The sequence below is a fragment of the Rattus norvegicus genome, chromosome 6 (assembly GCF_036323735.1).
Source record: "Rattus norvegicus strain BN/NHsdMcwi chromosome 6, GRCr8, whole genome shotgun sequence".
NCBI classification, from domain to species: domain Eukaryota; kingdom Metazoa; phylum Chordata; class Mammalia; order Rodentia; family Muridae; genus Rattus; species Rattus norvegicus.
Window position 1 is genome coordinate 75,485,902 of NC_086024.1, and position 27,627 is coordinate 75,513,528.

The following is a 27,627-nucleotide window of genomic DNA, read 5'->3' on the forward strand; positions in this document are numbered from 1 at the left end:
CTTAGTCTTCCACATTGAGAGATGTTCATCAAAGAAGAAAGTCAGGGCAGGAGCTCTAGGATCAGGAGTCTAGAGTCAGGAGCTAGTCAGAGGCCATGGCTGGTAGAGGGATTGGCTGCTGCTTAGTGGCTTATTCTTGGTGGTCATCCCATGGTATGAATCTCCAAAATGTATATATATATGTATTAATAGTATTTTTAAATAAATATAAAATCATGTTTCCCTGTAGTGTTTTCAATCATCCTTGGTGTTCTTTGTTCCTCTTTCTTTCCCCTCTTGCTTAGTGTTTCCCTCCCTGCACTGATTCCAGGTAAAGTCTCCCTTCTATATTCCCATTTCTCTGTTTATATCTTTAGATAGGAGTCTGTAGCCTGGAATAACCACAGAAAACAGGGTGGTAGAACATGGGACCTCACCTTTTCAAGTATTAGACTAGGGCTCTAATAAGTCAGTTCTTTGGAGGAAAAACACACAGACCACAACACACATGAACCTGTATTGTGTAATGAGATACAGATAGTAGACAAGAACAGTTAAAACAAGAACGCATTTATGTCCTGTGGCTAGAGTTCAGGGCACTTTTTAGAGCCAATGCAACAGAGAACACCCTGCATAGTGGGAAATTGTGAGGGAGAAGATTAGAAAGAAATAGCCCACAAAACTCCTTGTTCCTCTGTGGAAAAAATAGTCTGGGTTTGAGAGGCAGTACTGACTTCCACTTAATAAGATAAGGCAGTCAGGTTGGACAGGGGCAAGGTTCAGAAATACAGTTAGTAGCTAATGCTGGACCATGATATGTTCAATAGGAGGCCTTGGAAATACACATGCCAGTTTTACAGTCAAGAAAACTGAAACCTAGGGTGTTTCTGAGTTCCTTGCCCAAGATTAGTCACAGCCAGATGGGGCCAGAGCTAGGATTAATTCCTTCCACATGACTGGATATGAAAATATATTAATAACAGAATTTAGAAGGTGACAGATTGTGGAAATACTTTGTATGCATAAAGAATAATTTTTGCAGAGATGTGATTAATCTTTTAGAAGAAAGAACTATGGTCTAGCTTTTGGGTTGTTAAGCAGAGAAATTAAGGAAAGCTGGAACAATCCATGAAACTGTTTTAAGACTAGAATGATCTGTCTAATGGCACAACAAAATGGCCTTCCTGACAATTTGTGAGACATTTGATTAATAATAATAAACACAGCAGCAATGATGTTTTTAGCAGCATCTCTTTTTGGATCCCAGTCATCACATGACGTCAGTGTCTAGCAGAGGTGCGCTGCTGCAGCTGCAGACTCGGTACTGCTGTGCCATTTGTGAGAAAGAAACTGAAGCCCACGTGGGCACACAGGCCATCAGCTACAGGATAATTTTGAATCCTTATGTATTTGTATCTCAAAGTTGATAAAGATAAGACATTTCCTAAAGTTATTGCAAAATTTAAAAAAAAGGAAAAAGTAAAAATAAAGACATACAACCAAAAGTTTAAAAAAAATCAATGACATTTGAATTATTGATATTAATGTAAAAGATAGATTTTGATGAAATGTTGACTACAAAAGAATTTCCTATTGGAAAAATGCCATAGGATCTGCTTGTTCTAGCTTGGACTGCCTGTCTCCCTATGTATGTGCTGTGTCACTTGGTAGTCCTGTCCCTTTCCCTTACCTATCTTCTCCCAAAGGACCTTCAGACAGTAGTCTGTGGTACCACTTGACCTTTACTTCACCTAATCAGATATTTATTGCTAATCTCACCTCTATTTTTATTTGCTTTGATAGACTGTCCCTCTGAGTTCTGAAATACCATGTTTTTGTAAACTGAGTGATACTGGTTATTGGGGTATCTAAATCACAGAATTCAAGAAGGTCACAGAATCTGCTGATCATACCAAGTCTTTGTGTTTTCAGTGAGCACTCTCCCAGGCCATCTGTGCATGTAGGGTGATAATGAGGGTCCCAAACAGCTCCATCCCTATCACGCAGTGTTGACTCCATTCAAGCCTGGCCTGTCTGCCCCCACATTACTACCATAGCCCTTGGATTTACCCCAACCAAACCTTCCGAAGCAGTGTGAGTTTTTCAGAACACAAACATTTAAAGCCCAGCTTAGGAGTTGCTAAGATTTTTGAGGGGAGGGAAGGTCTTTCTGGACACCTTCCATATTGCTTCTCCTTGTCTTCCACTTCTCTATTCTATACTGCACACTCTCCACTCCCTCTTCCTGGCAGTGCTCCTTCCTGTTGTTTGGTAGAACTTCAGGACTTCATGCACATCCTCTGTTGACACCTAGTACTTTGTGTGGCAGTCCTCATTTTTTTCTGGTGTACCAGTTAGACCCCTGACTCCTGGGCAGTAAGGTCAGTCCCATACATGTATCATTAACATGTGTCTGAATGAAGAGGTTGCAATGCTCTGGCTATGCTGCTCAGTCAGCTGTGATTTCGGAAGCCAGGGTTCAAAGGCAGGAAAGGGAAATTGCTTGTGTCAAACTTGTGTGAATTGGCCAAGCAGTGTAGAGCCCTCATGAGCATGTGAATAAAGTCATGTTGGAAGCAAAGTTCCCCTGAAGTATTAAAAGATACTTTGCTTTGTTTCTCTTTGGTCAGGTGCTGTGATTGTCTCCACGCCTCAGGACATTGCACTGATGGATGCACACAAGGGTGCGGAGATGTTTCGGAAAGTCAATGTGCCTGTAAGCATCTACTCTCTCCCTGGTAAAAGCATGAGATCTGTCTTGCCTAAGTCAAGTCATTAACAAAACATCATCCATGTTTTAGTTTAACCTTCTGTTGAACATTTCATGAAACTTCTAGTTGATCTTTCCAGTTACCTTAAAACATACTTAAGGTGACAAATATGTCCAAATCATGCTAATCAAGAGGAATTCTGAACCAGGGTTCAGGGACTTCAAGTTTTTTGCAAAACTATGTTCTCCAGTGCTGATGAATCACGTGAGCGACTCAGGAAATGCTTTCATGATAGACTACAATAAACCACCTGTAGGAAAGGAGGTGAAAAGGTAACTCCTTTTCCTTCTGGCTCACTACATTTTAACTCTTGATAGCCCAAGTTCTTGTAGGGAGTATTTTAAGATATTCTGTACATAACAAAATAATGTAAGTATGTAATAAAAATAGACATAGAATAATTAAGATCAGATGGGGCTCAGAGTAAAGTCAGCAAACAAATTGCATGCCATTAAGGAACTTAAATATGCTATGAATTTTCTAGCAGCCAAAGGAAAGAAGCATGATACCAATTAAGGCACTGTCCATTTGCACATGGTTAAAACAAGCTGCTTGCTCAAGAGAAGCCCTGCCGAGAGCAGACACATACTTTCACTCGATTCTTGTGAGGAAGAAACTATATTAAACACACTCTTCTCTTCTCTAAGGGAAAGGTTCTTCCTTCTAGAAGCTTCAACAAAGGCCAGGGAGTAGTACGGGAGGGCAGTTAGAGCATGACCACTGCAGTCCATCTGTCTGTGCGGCTCTCCACAGGCATCTTTAGAGCTAAGAGAAACAGGCCTTTTAAAATTGGGTTCATGCCAGAAAGATGGCTCAGTGGTAAAGCACCTGCTGTCTGACCTAACAACTTGAGTTCCATCCTCAGACGCCATGTAAAGGGGAAAGGAGAACCGGCTCACACCTTTGACCTCTCACCTCCACATGTGCAGCATGCGGTGCACACAGATATACACACAATAATAATAAAGAACAATTTTTTAAATCTTAGACCCATGGATTAACTTCAGGGTTCTCATAATTCTCTATCCTGCCTTCCTTCCACCACAAACTGTATGATAATTTTGTTTGGTTGGTTATGGGAAGAACTCATAAGTTTCCTTAAATTCTTCAAAGAGACCATGACACAGAATATAAAGTTCAAGGATGCTTTCCTAAGTGTTTGTCTCTGAAAGGAGCCTTAAAAGATGCAAAAGAGCATACATAGTAGAGCCAAGGTGACCTTAACCAGGAGTATCCCTCTTCCCAGGCCAGCCAGAGTGGAGCCATGTACAATGGCAGGACAAGCAGGCACTAGTGAGAGTGAGCCTAGTAAGGGACATGCCCGTCTGCCTTCTTTCCAGGGAACTGCAGCTGTTTTCACTGGTGGACCTGAATGTGTGATTAGTGGGTTTAGAGCAGTGGGTGATTAGTGGGTATTCTAGGCTCTAAAATTTTGCTTGGAAAAAATTAAAGCAATGTTAATCACATGGCCTCTACTGACAGAAAACTTCTCTATTGCTCTATGTGTTTTGAGCAATGTGACTTGTATTAGGTCCTCCAGAATAAACTAGATGCAAGCACTGGCCGTGGAGATCACTGACTAGTGCTCCTCTTACATGAGATTAAAACGTTAAGTGGCCAAGAGAGAGGGCAGCCTTCTACCACAGTTGATGGTTGAGTTAACAAGTATTCTGTAATCCTTCCTGGAAAAATTTAGTAATGGGCCCACTGGTCTGTTAATACCAGTGCAAGGTCTAGATACTAGCCCTCTGCCTGCAGGGATGTGAATGCTGAGCTTTGCCTGTGCTGAGGTGAAGGCAGACATACGTCTACTGTACTCTACATCAGCAAATCCAAGAAGGAAAGTGATTTACAGATAGAGGGAATCAGATTTTCACTTCCATTTCATCTCAGAAATGATTCGTTTTATACTACTAGATCATTTTAACTAATGCTGTCATTTGAGGTCATAGTGGCTATGGGCCATACCTTCCATGGACTCTGCTTACTCAAAGTCTAATGACTGCAGTTGACACATTGGGCATGTATGCTTTTAGTTCAGGTGTTTCTTTCATCTGACATTCTTGACACTTCCTGGCATATAAATAATAAAGAAAACAATCTCATACTGATATGTTAGATTTTTTTTCTAGTCTCCAAGATAGAGAATAGGCCATATAATTCTTACAGAACATGACGAGGAAGAGAGGGCAGCCACTAAGCCCAGCTGGGTATTGCTGGCTAGATGCCACATCAGGATGAAAGCTGAGGATATTAACAAGGAAATGCCACAAGGAAGTGAGGGGTGGCGGCCTTCGAGGGCCCATAGGGCCGTGTCCAGGATTGGTGAGAAGAGGAAACAGCTGTTTGGGATCACACAAGTAATGTTAAGTTTGTAGACTTAGAACAGTTCTGGGTCTTGACAAGGCCAGGATGTGATCATGGGTGTGTTGGGAAGCAATGACATAGAAATGTAAGTCACCAGAGCTGTTTTCTGTGGCTGTTTCTAAGACAGAATTAATCATTCCTTGCTCTGGCATTTTGACATCTGCCTGCTGTATCTCTGTGATAGTGCTCTTGTTATCCCTTAATTTTAATCATTTGCCCTCTATGTTGCAAAATCAGCTTAAAAACAAGTAGAATGTCTTAATCATCTCTCCAACCCAGAGCTCGCATGCGTGTATGTAGTAAGGCTCAGTGTCCAACCCAAAGGACGCATGCATGTATGTAGTAAGGCTCAGTGTCCAACCCAAAGGACGCATGCGTGAATGTAGTAAGGCTCACTCTCCAACCCAAAGGACGCATGCGTGAATGTAGTAAGGCTCACTCTCCAACCCAAAGGACGCATGCGTGAATGTAGTAAGGCTCACCGTCCAACCCAAAGGACGCATGCGTGTATGTAGTAAGGCTCACTGTCCAACCCAAAGGACGCATGCGTGAATGTAGTAAGGCTCACTGTCCAACCCAAAGGACGCATGCGTGTATGTAATAAGGCTCGCCAGTGAACAAGAACTTCCTGTGCTGAGCTCTGTACGCAGTCTAACAACCCTGGTGCTGCTCTATAGAAAAGTGGGTCTCAGTTGTCAGTGAGATGTGAATATGGTGACTTCTGCGAGCTTTCTGGTTCTTAAAAGCTGCAGAGTCTAAGGAATGGCAAAGTGTTCCGAGTTAGAAAGTGTTCCATAATGCAGAGGCAACGCTTTGCAGCTTATCCCACTTCATTCCGTTCCCCCTGGTTTTTACTCTTGTTCTGTTTTCCCCCTTTTGAAGTGCATTAGTTACCATGGAAACAGTGATGTCATTGGAATTCATTGGTATGGACAGAGTTTAGTGATGTCTGCAAGAATGTTTTGAAGTTAATTTAAATGATTTCTTAACTCAATGCATAGCTTGGGAAAGGAGGAAAGAGATGAGGGATTAAATTCTGGCCTCTGCCTGAAATGATTTAAAAAAAAAAAAAAGACTATGACAAAACCTTGGTTATAGCAGGATTTGTATGTAGACTGCTCTTTTCAAAAACATAAGAATGTTCAGCCTTGCCCATTTTTAGTAGTGAGTAATTTATGTATGGTATCCTTCTGACCCACTTTTGTCACCTCCTTTCTGAGAGCGCCTTGTGTACTTTGCCGCTGTTTCACTGCCTGAGTGTTTGGTCTCATGGGGATTTTCTTTCCAGGCCTTTCTTCTGAAGCTCATCCAGCTCGTGAAGAGCACCACACTGTATATTTACTCTCTCATTCCTCAGTCACGCGGGGGCACCCTTAACTTTGACAAACAGTTGTTAACTGCTGCATTCCATGAGGACATGTTTGCTGACACTTAGTGTCCTTTATAATGAAGTACTGTGTTCCCGTGTACTTTCTATTGCTGAGATAAACACATGGCTAAGAGCAACCTGGGAGGAAAGGGTTTATTTCATCCTAAGAATCAGGGTCCATCACTGAGGGAGGCCAAGGCAGGAATTCACAGCAGAAACCACAGAAGGCTTGCTTCTCCTGCCTTGCTTAGCTACCTTTCCTACACAGCCCAGGCCCACGTGCCCAAGAATGACGTAGCAAACAGTGGGCTGGATGCTCCTTTATCAGCTGAGCTTTCTTCTTCCCACTGACTCTGGCTTATATCAAGTTGGCAAAAGCTACCCAGCACTATAGAGGGACTTACTTGGACCCCAGCAATATAAATATTGACACAGGCTTATTAATGTTTTTAAGCCTAAGGTCTTCTACTACTCTGTCCTGACTAACTCTGGCCTACACGCAACCATGTGGCCAGGTTTACTCTCTGCTCTGCTCCAGCCATTGGCCCAGTGTCCCTCTCTCTGCCCTGCCGTTCTGCCTTCCACTCCCTGCCCAGCTATGGGCCCTCAGATCTCTATCAAAGCCAATCAGATACAATTCTACATTGCCTTAGGCAGGTGAGGAAGGAACCGATAGTTACAAAATATGAGAGTGGTGATAGGACATTAACTCTCTGTTGGTACAGGATTAGCAATTGAATATACAGAGCCACACCTTCACACAGTGTGGCTCAGCACAAAGGGGAAAGAAAAGCTGACCTGTTTTCTCTGACTACTTTTTGATTTGTTGATTAACTTTGTGATGCTGAAGGGACCCTAAGTTCTGAGAATAAAAAACTAACCAAATAAGTGAAAGATCTGTATGACAAGAACTTCAAGTCTCTGAAGAAAGAAAATGAAGGTCTCAGAAGATGGAAAGATCTTCCGTGCTCATGGATTAGCAGGATTAGTATAGTAAAAATGGCCATCTTGCCAAAAGCAATCTACAGATTCAATGCAATCCCCATCAAAATTCCAACTCAATTCTTCGTAGAGTTAGAAAGAGCAATTTGCAAATTCATTTGGAATAACAAAAAACCAGGATAGCAAAAACTATATTCAACAATAAAAGAACTTCTGGAGGAATCACCATCCCTGAACTCAAGCAGTGTTACAGAGCAATAGTCATAAAAACTGTATGGTATTGGTACAGAGACGGGAAGGTAGATCAATGGAATAGAATTGAAGACCTAGAAATGAACCCACACACCTATGGGCACTTGATCTTTGACAAAGGAGCCAAAATCATCCAGTGGAAAAAGATAGCATTTTCAACAAATGGTGCTGGTTCAACTGGAGGTCAATATGTAGAAGAATGCAAATCCATCCATTCTTATCGCCCTGAACAAAGTCAAGTCCAAGTGGATCAAGGACCTCCACATAGAACCAGATACACTCAGACTAATAGAACAAAAAGTGGAGAAGAGCCTGGAACACATGGGCACTGGGGAAATTTTCCTGAGCAGAACATCAATGACTTATGCTCTAAGATCAAGAATCAACAAATGGGACCTCATTAAATTGCAAAGACTCTGTAAGGCAAAGGACACTGTCATTGGGACAAAAGGGCAACCAACAGATTGGGAAAAGATCTTTACCAATTCTACATCCAATAGAGGGCTAATATCCATTATATACAAAGAACTTAAGAAGTTAGACACCAGAGAATCAAATAACCCTATTAAAAATGGGATACAGAGCTAAACAAAGAATTCTTAGCTGAGGAGTATCAAATGGCTGAGAAGTACATAAAGAAATGGTCAACATCCTCAGTCATCAGGGAAATGCAAATCAAAACAACCCTGAGGTTCAACCTCACACTGGTCAGAATGGCTAAGATCAAAAACTCACATGACAACAGATGCTGGCAAGGATGTGGAGAAAAAATGAACATTGTTTGTGGAATTGCAAGCTGCTACAACCATTCTGGAAATCAGTCTGGAGGTTTCTCAGAAAATTGGACATAGTACTAACTGAGGAGGACCCAGCTATACCACTCCTGGGTGTATACCCAAAAGATATTCCAACATATAACAAGGACACATGTTCCACTATGTTCATAGCAGCCTTATTTATAAGCCAGAAGCTGGAAAGAACCCAGATGCCCTTCAACAGAGGAATGGATACAGAAAATGTTGTACATTTATGCAATGGAGTACTACTCAGCTATCAAAAACAATGACTTCATGAAACTCATAGACAAATGGATGGAACTGGAAAATATCATCCTGAGCGAGGTAACCTAATTACAAAAAAACATACATGGTGTGCACTCATTGATAAGTGTATTAGCTCAAAAGCTCAAATTGCCCAAGATATAATCCACAGACCACGTGAAGCGCAAGAAGAAAGATGACTAAAGTACAGATGCTTCAGTCCTCCTTAGAAGGGGGAACAAAAATATTCATAGGAGGAGATATGGAGACAAAGTTTGGAGCAGAGACTGAAGGAAAGGCCATTCAGAGCCTGCCCCCACCTGGGGACCCAGCCCATATACATACAGCCACCAAACCCAGACAATATTGATGAAGCCAAGAAGTGCATGCTGACAGGAGCCTGATATAGCTGTCTCCTGAGAGACTCAGCCAGAGCATGACAAATAAGGTGGCAAATGCTCGCAGTAAACCATTGAACTGAAAACAGGGTCCTCATTAGCGGAGTTAGAGAAAGGATTGAAGGAGGTGAAGGGATTTGTAACCTCATAAGAACAACAATGTCAACCAACCAGAGCTCCCAGGGACTAAACCAGCATCCAAAGGGTACACATGGACAGACCCATGGCTCTAGCTGCATATGAATCAGAGGATGGCCTTGTTGGGCACCAGTGGGAGGAGAAGTCCTTGGTCCTGTCAAGGCTGTCCTGACACCCAAGTTTGGGAAATGTCAGGGTGTGGAGGGCTGGGTAGTTGGGGAGGGGAAACACCCTTATAGAAGCAGGGGGAGAGGGGATGGGATAGGGGGTTTATGGATGGGAAACCAGGAAAGGGGATTACATTTGAATGTAAAATAAAAAATATCTAATTCAAAAAAGATTACATGAAAGAAAGAAAGAAAAGGAAGGAAGGAAAGAAAGAAAGAGAGAAAGAAAGAAAGAAAGAAAGAAAGAAAGAGAGAGAGAGAAAGGAAGAAAGAAAGAGAAAAAGAAAAAGAACCTTTCTTCCTTGAGCCAGTGGAGCTGGTGTTATGGGAAAGCCTTTATCTTATTTGCTTCTTTCCCCTGTTCTCCAAGTTTGGATATGGTGAACTATTGCCTGATGCGGTCATTTCCTGCCCAGGAACTCAGGTTCTCTTTTCAGATTTAGGCTCAGAAGTACTTGTCCTGGGGAGTTTTTCCCCTCTCTCAATATGCCATGCAAAGTCACTAATACTTCTGAGGTCTCTGTATCCAGGTCTTACCCCACTACAGGTTTAATCTGCAGTCTTCAAACAAGGGTCTGAGCCCCTGGGTGGCAAGGGAACCTGCAGAGAACATCCTCCTGCTTCAGCCACCTGGCCACAAGCGTGCTATCACTGTGACCCAGAGCATAGCCAGCTCTGCTATCACTGTGACCCAGAGCATAGCCAGCTCTGCCTTCTCCTTGTTGAAGCCACTTCACTCTCCCTCCTCTTCTGTAGCATTCCCCCATCCTATGTGTCCTCAGAATCTTCAGCTGCTTTGACACCCAAGCACATTTTACCCTTACTTTTTGATTAAGAAATCTTTTCGTCCTTAAGTATCCAGACTAAACAAGCAGACCTTTCTCTTGGGGGCTTGGCCTAGTGCTGTTTACTACGAGAGTTCCTTCTGGTTATGGTTTCATTATCCTCTTTCCCTTGCACAGTTGCAGTTCTCAACTCTAAGCTCTGTAGATAGAGACCTGCCTGGGCCTGTATCTAAACATGTAGTCCCTCAGGACTGTACCGGAGACTTGGTTCTCAGGATGGTGGTGGGACCTTTAAGAGGTGGTGCCTTTGTTTAGTAACTAGGGGCATGCTTCTAGAAGAAATTGTGGGATCAGTTAATAAGAGTGAGCATGGCCCCAAATCACCTTCTGGCTTCCTGCTTGGTGGTACGACTTCTCGCTTCCCATAAGTTTCTTCCATGTCATGAGATACTCATGAGAGCTTGGCTGATACAGGCACCATGTCCTGTCATTTCCAAAACTGAGCTGAAGGTCTCTTTTCTTTAAAATATTTGCCTGCCTCAGATGTACTTAGAGTATTGTTTCAAAGAGAACCTTGCAACATACTGTTTAAATTCTTTTGAAGAGTTCACATTACAAAAATAAACTGATAATATTGAGCATCTCAGCCATAATTGCATGTTAGTGACCAGATGCAGGCTCATCTGTCTTTCCACAGGGTTTCTTAGGAGTTCTCGTGCTCTGAACTATACTATTCTAATTTAGTTAATGCATTAAGCTCACCTTACCCTCAGAACACCCCTATGAGGAGGAGAGCATCCTTTCCCCCATTGTACAGAGAAACATGCATACATTTATCCATTTGCTTAGTGAGGTGCTGAGCTCCACTAGTCGCTCCTAAGCTCTTTCCAGGGCCCTCATTCTCACCTGTGATTCTGCAGTTGAACCAGAATTGAGATTGGCACTGTGGGCATCATGGAGTATCACCAAGCCATTCTAGGAGTCTAGTGTTTACTTATCTTTGAGGTTTGCTTGTTCAAGTAAAGACTCGAAGCTAATGGGAACAGGAGCACTGAGAAGTGGGATGGGGCTCTCCTGATGGGGGGGGGGGGGGGCGGGCAGGCAGGCAGGCAGCTGTGTGGCTTGACAGCACTCCTGATTGCAAAGGAGAATGCAAATCCGGCTGTCTGTGACTCTCCCTTAGTTATCTGTGAAATCGCTCTCCTAAACTGTATTGACTTATCATTATCCAAGGCCACTTGCTTCCATGAGTAAAGTCCCCAGTCCATTTACTTGTTGTCCTGTTTCCACACATAAGTCAGTGACCTGGACTGATTTTAGCTTTGTAATTTATTATGTGACCTAGGGCAAGTAATTCAGCATCAGGTTTCTTGTCAATTCAGGTAATATTCACCCCACTGGTCAGGAGGAGCTGTTAATTAAGATTGCACTTACAGTCCTTGGCATAACTTAGCATGCAGTACTGTGATTAGTAGCTCTAACTGTTACTGTTTCAGTGGCAGGCTGCAGGAACCAATATAAATCCTCCTTTTAGAGACTAAGAGTGCAAGGTCTAGAAGACTTGTACCTCATGGACCATGGCCACTTCTCTGGTCCATGAATGGTGTGTAGACACAATCCTCCCCATACATTCTTTCACACCAGACTTCTAGTAAAGGAAAAAAAACAAGGACTCCCATCTCAATTTTAAAATTATAGTGTCAGTATGCATGCTTCAGAAATAGATGCAGAGTAGAAAAGCACTTATGAATCTAATCTATTTCTATTATAATATTCATTTCTCTATGTAACAGTGCACTCCCTCACCACACACATAGTTTCTTAAAACATAGCTTTTAATGCTTGTGACAGGTTCCAGCCAGCATTTAACCTGATTCTAACCTTGAGAAATTGCATTATACAGAAGCCTGACAGTCTTACTTGCTGCTTGCCTAAATCAAGGTTTCAAACAGCAAGAAGAAATTAAAATTTTGAGTCTGCTTAATTCAGTACATTTAGACACAAAAATTCAATATTCAGAGCAATGTTGATATTTCAAGAGTCAGCATTTAAATGTTAATAAAAGAAGTACCCTTTGAGCCAATGAAGGATAGGAAGCCTGTAGGAATAACATGTAAAATGGGGTGGTGGCGGATGTTAGCCAGGCATGTAATATTTGCTTTCTTCAAGTAAACCTAGCTGAGGTTAAAAGGAAGAAGGGAGCTTATACTTTGATGAGGCATTAAACATGATCGAGCGTGCTTACAGCTGCAACTCCATGGCATTATGCAAATTAAACCAGAGCAAAGCTGCTGTTTTTAATGTGTCTGCTATCAAAGGACACACACAACAGCCCTACACTAAACACAAACAGCTTAGCAAGGTATAAAGTATTCACAAGGTATGAGGCTGTTTTGTTTTAATATGGGTCATGTAGACATTGATTCACTATTCAGTAGAAGAATTTCTATGAGCAGATTTGGAATATGGATGTTCTAGATTCTTCCTAATTACCCTTGGCTGCCTTGTTGCAGACCACAGTGACTGGAGGCCTGATGTCACATCAGAAAACACTGTGGATTCTAAGTTCCTTTATGCATATGTTCCCTTGTGCCTTTCCCATAACTAACCCTGTCTTAAAAGAGTCATTTATCATGTACTCTGCATCTATCAATAATGGATTTCTCCCTTTTAATTATTTAAAGAGAAACTACATGCAACATTTATGAAAAACTAGACATAATCACACATATAACATCTATGTATATATATATACATGTAAATGTACATACACATGTACATATAATGACTCGAGAGAATTGACTCCACACAGGTGTCTTTTGACCTCCATGTGGGACGGACTGTAGCACACATGCACACACAGTGACAGCAGTAGTAATGATATATCTAATCACTTAAGTACAATATTTATAACAAATCTCAGAACCTGATAAAAGAGTTTTGTACATCTTTACATATTTGACATAAGATAGGATGATTTCCAAACTACTCTAGTGGTCAAATGCTGTCTAGAACAGCACTGTCCAATAGGAATACAAATAACCCACAAATGTAACTTTAAATTTTTGGGTAGCTATATTTTTTAATGTAAAAATAAAAGCAGGTGAAGTTAAGTTTAACAATATATTAAAAATACCATTTAATATGAATTCCACTTAAAATCATAAAGAGTAATCCAAGGGAATTGTGTGTGTGTGTGTGTGTGTGTGTGTGTGTGTGTGTGTGTGTGTCCCTGTATTTAATGTAGTTGGGGAATTCATTTCTATGATGCCTGTGTGAACGTCAAAGAACCACTTGTAGAATTGGTGCTCTCCTTCCACTTTTACATGGGTTCTGAGACTTAAACTCAGATTGTCAGGTTTGCCTTGGCCCACCCTTCCCCCAGGAATCCTTGCAATTTAGTAAGAAGAAAATAAGAGTTTGCAAAACTAGGCCAAACGCCCGAATAGACAGACTGTAGACGCTGACATACAAATGACCAAGATCATGTTTAAAATGTGCTCAGCTTCACTCAGTGCAAATTCAAACGGTGTTAGGATAATATCTGGGTATAATACTCAGGATTTAAAAAGGAAATATAAATGCATCTATAGAAGCTTATTTATAATATCCAAAGCTTAGAAATAGCCTGTACACTAATAGAGTGGATTATAGAGTGTTAGGCTCCATGAAAATATATTACAGATGAATGGCTTAGATGGAAAGAAAAGAATTCTGTTGTATAATTGTATTCCTATCAAGCTTAAGATCAGATAAAATTAGTTTACTGTGTTAAAAACCAGGTCTGCATGCTTCTTTGAGTAGTATTTTCAAGGGTATGTAAGGAAACATCTAGAGTCCGGCCATTGTTTTTTCGCTTAACAGAACCTTGGTAACATGAGTGTACTTACTTCACAAGTCTATATAGATGGTCACTTCTAACTAGTGTATTTATATGTGTGGTATATTTTGATTAAAAACCTTAAAAATAACCTATGAACAAGTTACAGAAATATTTTTCTTTTCTAAGTTGCTGGCAGCCTGGATTTCATTCCCTGTAGACTACCCCATTGCCAGTGTTGAGTAGCCACATGTGACTAATGGCTACTGTTGATAGGCTATGTAACTCCATCATCTTGGAGCTTCTCTGGGGTTAGAAGTTTCGGGTCTGCACTGCAGTGTTAGGTAGGAGGAGACTGTCCTTTCCTGGAGGTCGTACCGCCTTTGTTTTTGTGGACAATTTCCATTGGAAGTAGATGGTTGTTTTGCTACTCTGTGGGTGCCTTATTTCATCATCTTGGTCATTTGTTCTTAATGACTTATTACCATTCTTTTCGTGATCACTTTTTAAAAAAGTTTTTAGTTATGTGCATGTCAGGGAGGGGTGGGGGTTAATTACACCTTTGTGCAGGTGCCCACAGAGGCCATAGGAGGACACCTGTCCCCAGGAGCTGGGATTATAGGTAGTTGAGCTCAGAGCCATGATCACCTCCTTTTTTAAGACAACTTTTTATTGCAACATACCTACCTAAAAAGCACAATTGTAAATGAATAGCTTAGGTAATTTTTATGTGATGAGCATACTTACTGTTTGACTTGAAGAAACAGAGCAATTAAGTGTCCTGAAGTAAATAGACACATTTAATCACTGATTTTTAAATGAAAATATTGAGAATATGCAATGGTGAAGGGGCAATCTCATCAATAGATGGTCTGGGAACAACTGAGTATCCACATGAAAAGAATTAAATTAGATCACTCTCTATACAGAAGCCAACTTCAGCTGGTCTAAAAGCATAAATATATGTTGTGAGACTGTAAACCTGAGCAAAGTTTTCCTGCGACCTTCCTCTGGGCAGAGACTTTCTGGAAGAAACAGACATAGAAATGGACAGACAACACAAGTAAGAAAGCAATTGACAGGACAGAGGAAAATCTATGAAAATCAGCGTATGTGACAAGGGCATCAAAATTAACATTTCTAAATCTGTGGTAAAATATGTCCAAAGCAACTGGGGGGGAAGGGCTTATTTCGTCTTATATTTCTACATCACAGGCAGGATTGAAGGAAGTCAGGGCAGGAACTCAGGGTAGGATCCTAACAGAAGCAGTAACAAGCAAAACCGCAGAGGAATGGCTGTGTGCATACTGGTTTGCTTAGTCTGTTCTTTTGTGTAATCCAGGACCACCTGCCGAGGGTTGGCCCCACCCAACCCACCCCCAGTAGGCTAGGCCTTCTCCCATCATTCCTTAGTCCAGAAAATGCCCCACAGACTTACCTGCAGACTAATCTTATGGAGGCATTTTTCCCTATTACAATTCTCTTTTCCCAAGTTGGTGTCAACTTGACAAAAAACAGCATAAGGGGCTACTATCCAAAATATATCAAAACCTAAAACCCAATTGCAAGGGGAAAAGTGCAAAAAGGCACACTTGCCCACATGCCTACCAATGTTCAATATCACTAATTATCAGAATTATGCAGAAGAAAGCCACTGGAGCACCCGTTGGGGAGGATGCTGTACAACAGATAAAGACAGACTTGAGAGAAGTAGAGAAAGAGTCCTCCTGCACATGGCTTGTGGAAACATCAATTACTATAGCTTTCGGGGATTGTATAGAGCCGGTTTAATTTTTTTAAACTTTTGTTGTTAATTATGTGTACATGTGTTGGGGTGCTATGTGCACATAGGAGTACGAGTTCCCATGGAGTCAGAAGCAAGCTGGAGTTACAGGCAAGTGTAAGCTGTAAATTGTAAGCAGTTGACAAAGGAGCTGGCTTCCACACTCCAGTACTCTGTAGGAGCAGAACACGGTCTTAACTGTGGAGCTGTCTCTCCACACTTTAAAACTATGTTTCTGTTAAAGAGTAAAGCCACATGGTCCAGCATCCCCACTACTCTATGTACATCCTCTGGAAGTAAAGTAAGCCAGCCATAAACATAAATACCAAATACTTTACGGTATTATTCACAGAAGCCAAGCTACGGGCCTCTGTAAATGGCCGTCATAGATGAGCAAATAAAGAGCACCATTTATATACTTAGTGCAGTAGTGTCCAGCCTTTAAAAATCAAGTGGCTTCAACAAGATAGATAAGTCGTAGGACAGCATTTAAAGTGAAATAAGCCATGCACAGAAAGACAAATACTTCATGATTTCAGTTATCTGTAAAATCTAAGAGTGCTGAACTCGCAGGGGTAGGGAATAAAATGGCGCTTATAGAGCTGGGGTAGGGCAGGGGTGATCGCTCAGGAATGAAGATACTGGTCAATGAATCTAACACTTCAGAGTGAGTAGAACATTACCAGTAACCCAGAGCCTCCTGCCCACACTCCCCTGGGAACCCAGCTTCCAACGCTGGAGTCTGGCCTGCCTATGAGCTTTCTGTGACAGAGGTGGTGCAGTGCTTGTCTTTATGACTAGTGCGCTGGGGTGATGATCTCTAAATTCATTTTAGGTGATTGACTGACTGCCATTCCTTGATCACTGTACAGTGAGGACATACAAGAATGTGTCTGATTTTTTGGGTCATTTTCCAACTGCTGTACTGTGATTGTGTTGATGTCTGTGTTGGTACATTACCTGGAGTATGCCACAGTCTAACTCAGTGGGAGGAAATGGCCCAACAGTGTTACAGAATGGCTGAAACCAAAGAAGAGTTGTCCATCCTCCTCACAGCCTTGGGTGTTTCCTCTTTGGGCTTCTTTCTGTCATACTGATGCTGGTTTCTGTCTATTCAGGGGCCTTGGCTGTCTTCTTTGATAAAGCAGTCACAACTCTCTCACCTGGTTTTCATCATGTTGTCGGAATATATTGGTTTCTTATCTATTCCAGTAGGAAGTCCATCACAAAGCTTGTGTTGCAGAAGTCATATCCTGCTCTAAGGTCTGTCTCCCTTCCTTAAATGGCACCTGCTTGCTCCTTAATATTATTAAAGTTCTGTTTAATAAAAATGCTTAAGCTTATCTCTAGTGTTTTTGTCTGCTTCCAAGTGCACTCCTCAAAGTGTTGTTTTGCCTTTCACATTTAGCTTCCCGTCATGAAGCCAGTACTAGTAAGGTGCAAATGGTGGGCTAAGATGACGCTAGTTTCTGTGTGGCCACCAGTTAACACGGAAGCACTGTGCTAGTCCCATTGTAAAGCAACGACATTCATGCATGGGGCTATTCTGGGCTCTGTGCTGTTCCCTTATAGCCAGCGTTGTTGCTGTTGTTGCTTGTCGTTGTTAATATTGAGTCGAGTGGTAAATGAAGTTCTGGAGACAGACTCTCCGTCAGGTGCAGTAGTTTTCTCAGGTGAACGAACAGTATTGAGCATTTACACTTGGGCTGGAAGATGGGACATCTTGTTAGTGCAAGAGGAAGTGTTGGCGGCCCTCAATGTTTTCTTTGCTTTTTTATTTCACTTTTGTGATTTCCATCCTAGCCAATAAATGGTACTTTATATATCCAATGCATATTTATGCTTTATATGTGTGTGTTCGTGTTTTTAGCACATGTGTTATAGTATTATGTTAGTCTCACTATAAAATATAAAATGGATACTACAGAAATCATAAGACAGAAACTCTAGAAACAAAATTTATTTTCTTCTGTGTCAGCTAAGGCAGGTGGGTTCTGTGTGTTAATTATTCTGGTGGTTTCAGTCAACAGTGGTTGACTCTCTCATGCTGCATGGCTGTTTTCTCTTGATCATGCTTAACTGTGACATCCATACTAACAGAGCAGCTGCTGTCTCAACACCAAGACAAAGAGGACAGAATGGGGAATTTGTCCCTAAATTGTGGCTGTGACACAGGTATTTCTGCACACATTGGCCTAGACAGACTGCATGAACTCACATGATTGGATAGGGGTAAAAATCCCTACCCCGTGTCCAGGAAAAAAACTGGATATATTTTAGACCAATGATCACCTCCCACATTATTGATTTTGAAGCACACAGCCCTGAATTTGTTTGTCTAAGAAAAACAAACAGACAAGACAAACTTATTTTCTTGTCTCATAAAGTCATATTGTTTTAAAGCTCTAAATAAAATAACTGAATATAGGCATTGAGGCCTTTCCTCAATCTCGTACCCTAGCCCACTGAGGACTCACATGGACTTGCATGGGACTTGTCTTCTAATGGGAGACATGGACTTCCTACTCATGATTTAATATTTCTATTTCTTTCCTTGTTTTTGCCTGACTTTTCTATAACTTTTGGGTCAGATCTTCCCTCCAAGAAAGCCTCTATGATTCTGGAGTAGATTAAATCTTCTCCACTCTGTTGTCTCGTAACACTCTGTACTTTACTTTCAGGACAAATCTTTTTGTTCAATCCATTTCTTCAATTACAGTGTGAGCTTTAATGCTGTGCTCACCCACTGCATGCTCTCCCTTGGGTCTAGCCCAGTTACTGTGTATAAGAGCACATTAAATGCTATTTGGTTATATCAGTATATTTTATGTCTGTGACATTTATGCAGTCGGCAGAGAATGTGTCTGGGGTATTTCTGTAGTCCACAGAGGACAGTTGACTCATGAGAAATGAATCACATAAACTGCAGGCACATTCATACCACACCTCTATGCCGTGGGGGCTGAGAGCTGCCAGGGTAAGAATGCTTTTCCTGTTCTCTCTAAATTAAACTACAGCACACCTAGATTTTTCACTTTCTTAAGTGGTTTTGTGTGTGTGTGTGTGCGTGTGTGTGTGTGCGTGTGTGCGTGTGCGTGTGTGTGTGTTCTCTTTTATTGAGTAATTTTTTATGTTTAAATTAGAAGCCCTGCAGTCAGGGTATCCATGACATTTAACATAATTGGCAGTTAGACTGTCCAAGCAACGAGGACATTATGTACTCACAGTCAATAAACAAAGTCTGTGATACTAAGCTGTTTTTTCCTAGCTTTCTGGAGGTGGCACTGAATTACCAAAACATGGTGTGGTTTATTTTTTGATACTTCGCATCAGCAAAAAGGTGTGTGTATGAGATGCTTTGAAAAGCTGTGCTACACATGACTCCTTCACTGCTTCTCTTCATTTCCATGTGTGAAGATAGCTTTCCTCTTCCCTGCTCCTCCCTTCAGGAGCAATAATAAATGTTATCACCTTTCTGTCTGTCTGTCAGCGTCCTGCGGGCTGTGAATGCATCTTCATTTAAGATGCAAATGATGTACTAATCTCTATAGTGACGGTCTTATGGTGGATTCAGATGGGTGGCTCAGGCATGGTTATCTCTGTGCTCTCACAGTGTGCTCTGCGTTCCCCTTTCACAAGGCAGCCCCTGTCTGAATCTGGATGAGTGTGAGATTGATAGGCACATGGATGCAGATGATATTTGCACAGCCTGTTATCTGCTTACTCATAGTATTATTGAATAATAATATGTCTTAAAGATCTGGTTTATGCCTAAAGCCAGGGAAACTGAGAAAAAAGATGGGAACTGAGGTAAAATGCTAAAATTTTACTCAAATAGCAGCAGTGAGAGCTGGCGTGAATCTTCTGCTAGTTTCAGTTTTCTCCACTGCAGAATGGGGATGATAAACACCCACTTAACAGTGTTCTTATGTGAAGAAAGTGACACCTTCCAAGCACTTATTCTAGGACATGACTTAAAAGGGCTCAGAGTGTGTAAGCTGCCGCTGTAAGACTTTTGTCCTCCGTTCTCCTTTCTCTGCTCTGTTGTCACCAAAGCTGCATTTCCACAGCTCACGTTTGCCTCCCACCACCTCTCTGAGCATCTTTTCAGCTTCAGAAGTCGTTGTTGCCTCTCGTGTCTGATGAGCATTAATCCTGTCTTGTCTTCTGATTGGTTGCTGCTCTCATCGATGGGACTCAGACGCCCAGAAGAATGAAAAGGAGAGATTTAATTTGGTTCACAGCCCCGCGGGTCCAGCCCACAGTTGCTTGGCTCCATGTAGTTGGGGAGCACGTGGAGAAAAAAGCACGGTACAGAGTGAGATGGGGAGGGTAGAGACAGACAGAAGGAGACAGACAAACTGAAGAGGCTGGAGGATTGCAGGCTACCCCACTTCCAAGAGCTGCCAACACCTCCTAAGATAGCAGCAGCTGGACGTCAAGCTTTCAGTACAAGAGCCTCTGGGAGACTGAATGTTCAAGGCATGACACCGTCAGACCTGACCTTCCTTACCAGTGCTTTCTGACCAGGCCACACGGTCACCACGCAGGTCTAGCTTGCAACATTGTTGCTGCCTTGACTGTGTTCCTGTTCTGACTGTGTTTGTGTTGCCGGCGTCACTGCCTGTTCAGGTTGCCTATGCACAGTCTGAAGGAACAGTTGTCTCCGAGTAACCCAGAGGTTCTCTCATTCTTCCCAGGCCAAGCGTCCTAGCTCCTTTGTACCCTTAGCATTTATCACTGCATCAGTTACTGTCCTCGTCTCTCACTAGCCTGGGGGTTCCCTGGGAACAGAGAGCCCTGCCTTATATATGACCATCGTATCACTAACTAGTAGGTACTCAGTAAAAATGTGTTAAAATCATATGCTATGATATGTGGTAATTTTATTTTAATTTCAATGTGTTTGTATTATTCTAGGTTCTTGGCCTTGTCCAAAACATGAGTGTCTTCCAGTGTCCACAGTGTAAACACAAAACTCATATTTTTGGTGCTGATGGTGCAAGAAAACTAGCACAGACCCTTGATCTTGATGTTCTAGGTAAGACCTCAGAATTCCCTTTCCCAGGGCAAATTGCAGGAGGGGAAATGGCAGTGATGGCAGAGGCAACAGTAAGTAGTTGCTTGGAGCTTTGTGTCTGTAAAGTGTGAGTGTAGCCATTGCATGCACTAAGCTCTCTTGGGCATCTGTGAATAGGCCTATGACTATGCTATGGTCTCTGTGATAGATAAACAGCCTGTAGATTGAGTTTGAGGGGCAGATGTAGTGTGACGTGGCACTCACCGTGGGTTACAGGGCGGTAGTTAGCTCGGTTGCAAGATTGGACATAGACGGTCCTGTTTAAGTCAGTGTACATGGACATGCTCGGTCAGTGGGACAGCACTCGAACACGATGCTAGGATCGTGTGTGAGTGCCCTCATGAGAGGCTCTTTGTGCGTCCGTCTTTCCGCTGCACAGTATCTCCTCCTGTTTTACTGTGATATGTGATTACCATTTCTAAGAAATATGGCACATGAGTTTTTATTGTAGATATTGTTCATAGCACTGAATCAGAGAATTAAGTAGTTTAGGAGGAGAATAAAAATATGTGATGAGTGAAAAATAAACAGATTTTGGGTAAAACATGCTTTTTCAAAACATCCACACGTAAGCTCTGGGTGTTTAAGACAACGTGTTTTCTATTGTAATTGTGGCTGAGTTTCTGTTCTGGGTGAAGACAGATGTTACTAGCTACAGATAGTTGAAAATTAAGATCCTTTAGAGATGAAAGAATTTCAACCATCCTTTATTATAATACATTTCTGAAAGTTAATCCTAAATATGTTATTGTTATTATTCCTCACTCTGTAGCGGCAACTGTAATACCAGGTGAATGCTAATGATATATTTTGATACATTACTGTAATTATATCTACTAATTATATTCTGAAACTGTTTTTTACTTAACTAGCCTAGAAAGTTCAATTTTCCAAATCTACATAATAACACAACAGATTGACTTTCCCTTATATCATAACATAAATGCATAATTACAATGGCATTATTGAATTGGGCTGGTGGTTTAATTCCCTAACTTGGAGCAAGTGGAACAGTTTTGTGAGTCATGTATTAGATGCCAAATCCTCTTGGAGACTGGAAGTCGTTTCTTAAGCAGTGGCTCACAGATGTATGATGACTGAAATTATGTCAGAAGTAATGACCATGGACCTTGTCATAGATGAGAGCTCAACCCTGTTATAGGAAAGGTAACTTAGAGTTCCTATTCGTCTACTTAACGTAGTCAGGAAACCCCAGAAAGTCGCATGGATGGCAGCAAGAGATCTGCTAATGAAGAGGTTGGAACTAGGGATGAGGAACTGAAACCGGGAGAGCTCTCTCAGCTGAGGTATCCTGCTGTTTAACAGCCCCACCCCTATTCTTTTATTACATATTGGCTTGCTTATTCCTAAAACAGCTCTTGGAATTCCTTAAATTCTATTTTAAAATAGATTTTCGTCGTGTGTGTTAGGGTGAAGGGGTGTGGTACATGTGCTATTGTGTGCATGTGGAGGTCAGGGAACAACTTTCAGGAGTCAATACTCTCCTTCCATGGTGCAAGTTCCTGAAATTGAACTCAGGCAAGTGTCTTTATTGACCGAGCCATCCCTCTGGCCGGAAGTGATTCTTCAGACCGCTCTCCTCATGAACCAAGCTGATAACACCTCACACCATCTCAGAGCAGAGGCCGCTCGCATCTGAAATGTGCCGACTCTTTCTAAGGTGCTCTTCCCTCCCAGGCTGTTCCTCGGGCTTTCTTCCCATTTCTATTGTGGCCTCCATGGCTTTCTGTGTCTGCGTGTAACGTTATGACTCTCTGGAGGGCAAAGACCGTGCCAGTGGATGACTGTGTGAGATACAGGCTTGGCCTCTTTTACTCCATTTCTGGGGCAGAAAAGAAGCTATTCAGGTTTCCTTGCTATTCATAAACCAAGATAAAAATCTTTCTGGGTTTCTAAACACTTTATGTAACATTTACCCTGTCTGCTGTGTGAGAATCCCCTATAGTTTTATATTGATCTGTAGAAGGGACATCAAATTTGCTGCAAAGCTAATCCTTAAATGGATATTGAAATAATCTTATATTTTGTAATTTGGCTGGCAGATATTATATTTGTCAGGGTTCTCTAAAGGAATGCAGGGGAGGGTGGGGAAAGAACATGTATAGTTTATTAGAATAGCTTACAGTCTGACTGGTCTAACAATGGCTCTCTCTCTCAACCTATACCAAAAGACTAACAATCCAGTAGTTGTCCTAGTCATGAGGCTAGATGTCTCAGCTGGTCTTTAGTCTATTCTAGTATCCTGAAGAAGTGGGTTTTAATACCAGCAAAGTAATTCTTCAGGACAGAATAGATGAACTTGCCAACAAGAGTGAAGGGAAACAGGCAAAAAGCAGAGATTTCTTTCCTCTGTGACCTTTCATGTGGGTTGCCAGCAGAAGACATGGCCAGATTTGGGAGGGTCTTCCTACCTCTCATGATCCAGTCAAGCAAATCTCTCACAGGTGCGTTTTAGTTGATTACAAATATAGTCAAGTTGACAACCAAGGTTAGCATCGTGGATATTTAATAGAGTGAAGATTATATGAGCAGAATGTAGCAATATACATGTGTGAAAAATTTTATAATGAAACCTATTTTGTAATAACTGAAAAATATGAAAGTAACTGGTTAAAAAAGAAATACAATGACAGAGCTGACTGATGCCTCTCCTTCTGCCATGTCACGTGTAATAAATTACAATATTCTGTGACATAGACTTCTGCATTGTTGATATTGATGCTCAGGGTACTGTGTGGCATAAAATGCACATTTAAACACACATTTTGGTAGCCTGAGCAGGAGTTCGGGTACTTCAGAGAACGCTCTGAGGCTCAGGAGACTGGCTCAAAGCACTCTGCTCTTACGTTCTCCCACCTACTGGTACAGCATTGTCAGATGCACATGGCTGCTTTCTGGCAGTGCTTCCCAAGAACACACCAAGCTCACAAGGTCATGTGTCATGCTACATGGCTTAGTAGATAGTAAGAAAAAGAACAATGTCTCAAAAGCAGGTTGACATTGGGATACATGTCTGACTTACTTTTTAAATGTTTCTATTACACATTTTCTGTGATTGTGTATATGTTTATGCATGCAGGTACCGTGGCACATATGTAGAGGTCAGAGAACAACTTGATGATGATTTTCTCCTTATACCATGTAGGTGCTGGGGCTCAACCTTGGGTCATGAGGTTTGAGAGCGAGCACCTTTACCCGCTGAGCCACCTTGCCAGCTCCTGCCTTACTATTAAGCAGTTTCCATCACTCACTCATCCAACACCACCACCAAGGTCTTTGGGGCTCTTTTGCCTCAACATTCTTTCCTCATCCATCCCTTTCATGGTGTAAAATACAGTATGTCTGTATCAGCTATTCCAGGGAAACCACTTACACATGTCCTCTGAGCTAGCCTTTGCCTCCAGGAGAACAAATCAGATGCCTCCCTTCACGCTTGGTTGCCCCAGAGCAACCTATAGAAACACACACACACACACACACACACACACACACACACACACACACACACACACCGTCTCTTGACTGCCCTAAGTGGTTTTTTTTTCCACCTTAATTTACATTTGAAATTCCTCTTTTAGGCATTTAGCAAATTGAGGGTAGGTAGACATAATTCAGCTTTGTTTGAGAAGCTTCAGCTCAGATTTTATTTCTTTCCAAACATGGAGTAGTGAGATTGAGGATGCCCCTGTCAGTTTCTCTGGCTCTAATGTTTCCTCCTGGGCTTCTGCAGGAGATGTCCCCTTACACCTCAGTATAAGGGAAGCTTCAGATATGGGTCAGCCAGTTGTCTTTTCTCAGCCTGAAAGTGATGAGGTAAGTGACATTTTCTGATTTCTTTCTTTTTGTGGGATGTACTCTTTATGATATACAGAAAGTCTGGGAGATGAAGTCGTTTGCTTGTGCATAGGGCAGACATGTTGACAACAGTGACTTACCTTGATTTTAAGTCATTCCTCATGTCATGCTAGGATGCACATGTGGATACCAAACTTTCAGTTCAACAAACAGACAGCAGTTTTCTCGAGAAGAACCCCATAAGGAGAACTTAAAAGATCCTTACCTTGCTAGCTGGCAACATCTGACTGCTCAAGAGTGTGTCACTTTAGTATTGCACCCTCAGATGTTATTGAGGGAGAAGAGAACCTGACGTGAGAAAGGGGGTTTTTGGAGTACCCAATCCGTAGGGATGGGATTTTTGTTGTGTTTACTTTAATGAATAGGACTGGGGAGTAGATAAAAAACCTAGTGGTGTATTATCAGCCAGCATCATAAGAGATATAACTGATAGATTTTCAAAGTTGCCAAAGTATGGAAATATTAGGGATAAAATGTGTTATTGTAGTGTTTACTGAAAAATAGACACGAAATCAGATCACATACATATCTTTTTCTGCTCAGTCTTGCTGTTTAATTCGGAAGCCCAGTTATCATCTGTGTCTGTCTGTAGTTTCTGTACTCCCTTCCACAACACCCCAGTCTCCTGGGAGCTTTGTACCCACTCTCCAGCCCCACCACAGTGGACAGGACTGCCTGCTCATTCCTCCTCACTCCTCTAATCTTCTGTGAACAAGAAAGTAAAGAACCAAGTCTGGCTAATATCATGCGTAAAGTGAGAGGAGATTTGATCTAGAGTCGTGAATGAACTCGGCCTTGCTGCTCGGATGCATGGATTCATCTAGAGTCACCCTTTGGTGGTCATCCTTTCCCTGTCCTGAGTGTCAGCACATGTGGTGCAGCTGTTGGAGTGTGACCTTTGAGTAAATACAATATGGTGCTTATCAATGTTTTCTTTTTCTATGCCTTTCCGGTATTAAATTTCCTTTCCAATTTTTCTTTAAAGAGCTTTCAGATCAGGAAAACCATAACTCTTTATTGCTTTCCTGTTAAAGTATGGTAGTCCCAACTATCAAAGTATAATTTTAATATAAAGTATATGAAAAGTTTGAAATGAGGATTTTTTAATTATGCACATTAAAATGACTTCCAAAAGCAGAATATTTAAAGGTATTCTATGGTAATTCCTTTAAAATAGTAGTAGTTACTACTAATTTTAACTATGAGTTGAGATTTTAAATTATTTCTACCTATTTATTATTGCTTTTTATCTTTAAAATACTCCAAAAATAAGAATAAGAAGCAATACATTGAATTAGAGAAATATCAATTAACAGAGAACATATAACAAGCTATCCAAAGGCAATATAATTTTAAATGCTAAGCAGTAGTATTGGTGGGATTTTGGAGTTAATGTTTCTGTAGTCTGATCTACATGTGTAATAACTGGGTCTCACCATTCCTGGGTGGTAATCTTGAAGGTCCAAAGACAGGTCCAGTCTTTCTCTAGGCTAGTTTTAATGATAAATGTCTCATGTGCTCATTATTAATATTAATACAAAGGCTTAAGTAGACATGGCCGCAAAAAAGGAGAGCATACGGTGCCTGGATCCTGTTCTCCTTCCATGGAAGCCATCACTTCTGCTCTGAGATTGCAGACAGTGGTGATGGCCATTTTCTAATAATAGTAGTTGCAGGGCCAGACCCCAGTCAGGCTGTTATTTACAGGAGTTTTGTCCTTATAATGATGCAAAGTGGTATGTGAGAATCCCCGTCTTCTCAGACGAGGGAACTGATGCTCAAGGAGGCCAAATATCTCCCCAGGACTGTCATGGAGCTAGTTAACTGAAATAGTAAAAGGCTAGTCTGTTCTTCACAGAGAATGATCCCTTTACATGTGTCAAGCTCTGGCTCCCATATTAACTGCTCTGATTTCTAAGAGACTGGCACAGTGCTTAGGTCACTAACTGGTACCGTTTCTTACCCAATTCCCATGCATCCCTATGAGGCAAGTGTACTCTCCTTTACCCTCTAGGCAGCGGTTTGTTTACACTGAGGAAGTTGGTCTAGGATAGTACTAGAAAGCACTCGCACACTCAGCCGATTTAGGCTCCATGCTTCCTCTTTCTAGTTCAGTTTCTGCTTGACTCTCTAATTACCCCAGGCCAGTTCAAGGCTAGAGTGCATGTGAGTAGGCGTCCAGGTCACTCCATACAGCACAGAGCTCTGGAGGAGAAGCCAAGGAGAATCTGCCCCTTAGGTTCTGTTGCAAAGACAGCCATGGGACAGGGCATGGATCCTGACCTGGTCAGAGAATCTCTGGAAATCATGTCGTTTTATTTTTTCTGGGAAACTGCCCAGAAATCACAAAGGGGGTCTGTGCAGGATGGAAAAGCTCAGAATCAGAGCTGCGTGGAGTCACTGCTAAGCATGCCACTAAGCAGAAGCCAAGAAAGATTTCTCTAAGCTTTTGAATCCTTCTCCCCCATCTACATATTGATGTCATGGTGAGAAGGTTAAATAAAATACATGAAACTGAACTGGAAGATGCAAAATAGGTTAACTCTGTCCTTCCTGCTCTCCTTAAAACTGACTCTCTAAAGCCCAGACAGATGCCTCTCCTCTCCCCTCATTAAGGGCTGGGTCCCTGTATGGTCTTACCCTTACCAAGCTCCAAGGAAACATTACTCTCCTGGCATCTACCCTGCGTCATGAAAGTGGGGTTCCCAGCTTCAGCATTAATGGTATTTCCTGACTCCTAGACTCTGTCTCTAGCTACAATGAATCTTGCCTCCTGATAACTTTCTTTTCCCCTGTAACACAAGGAAATTTTACTTCTGAAAGTTGAACTCACCAGACACATTTAACTTGCAGCAGAGGT

At 41.7% G+C, this 27,627-nt stretch overlaps 1 protein-coding gene across 6 annotated transcripts in view; it reads left to right on the top strand.

The window, feature by feature from the left end:
- Nubpl (NUBP iron-sulfur cluster assembly factor like) overlaps window positions 1-27,627 on the top strand; it is a 221,995-nt gene that overhangs the window by 191,293 nt on the left and 3,075 nt on the right. For 4 of the 6 annotated variants that reach the window (XM_008764655.4, NM_001185025.1, XM_063261669.1 and 1 more), the window contains 3 exon segments: window positions 2,610-2,695; window positions 20,732-20,852; window positions 24,643-24,725. In XM_008764655.4, the coding sequence (XP_008762877.1) occupies window positions 2,610-2,695; window positions 20,732-20,852; window positions 24,643-24,725 (290 nt within the window). 6 annotated transcript variants of the gene reach the window in all.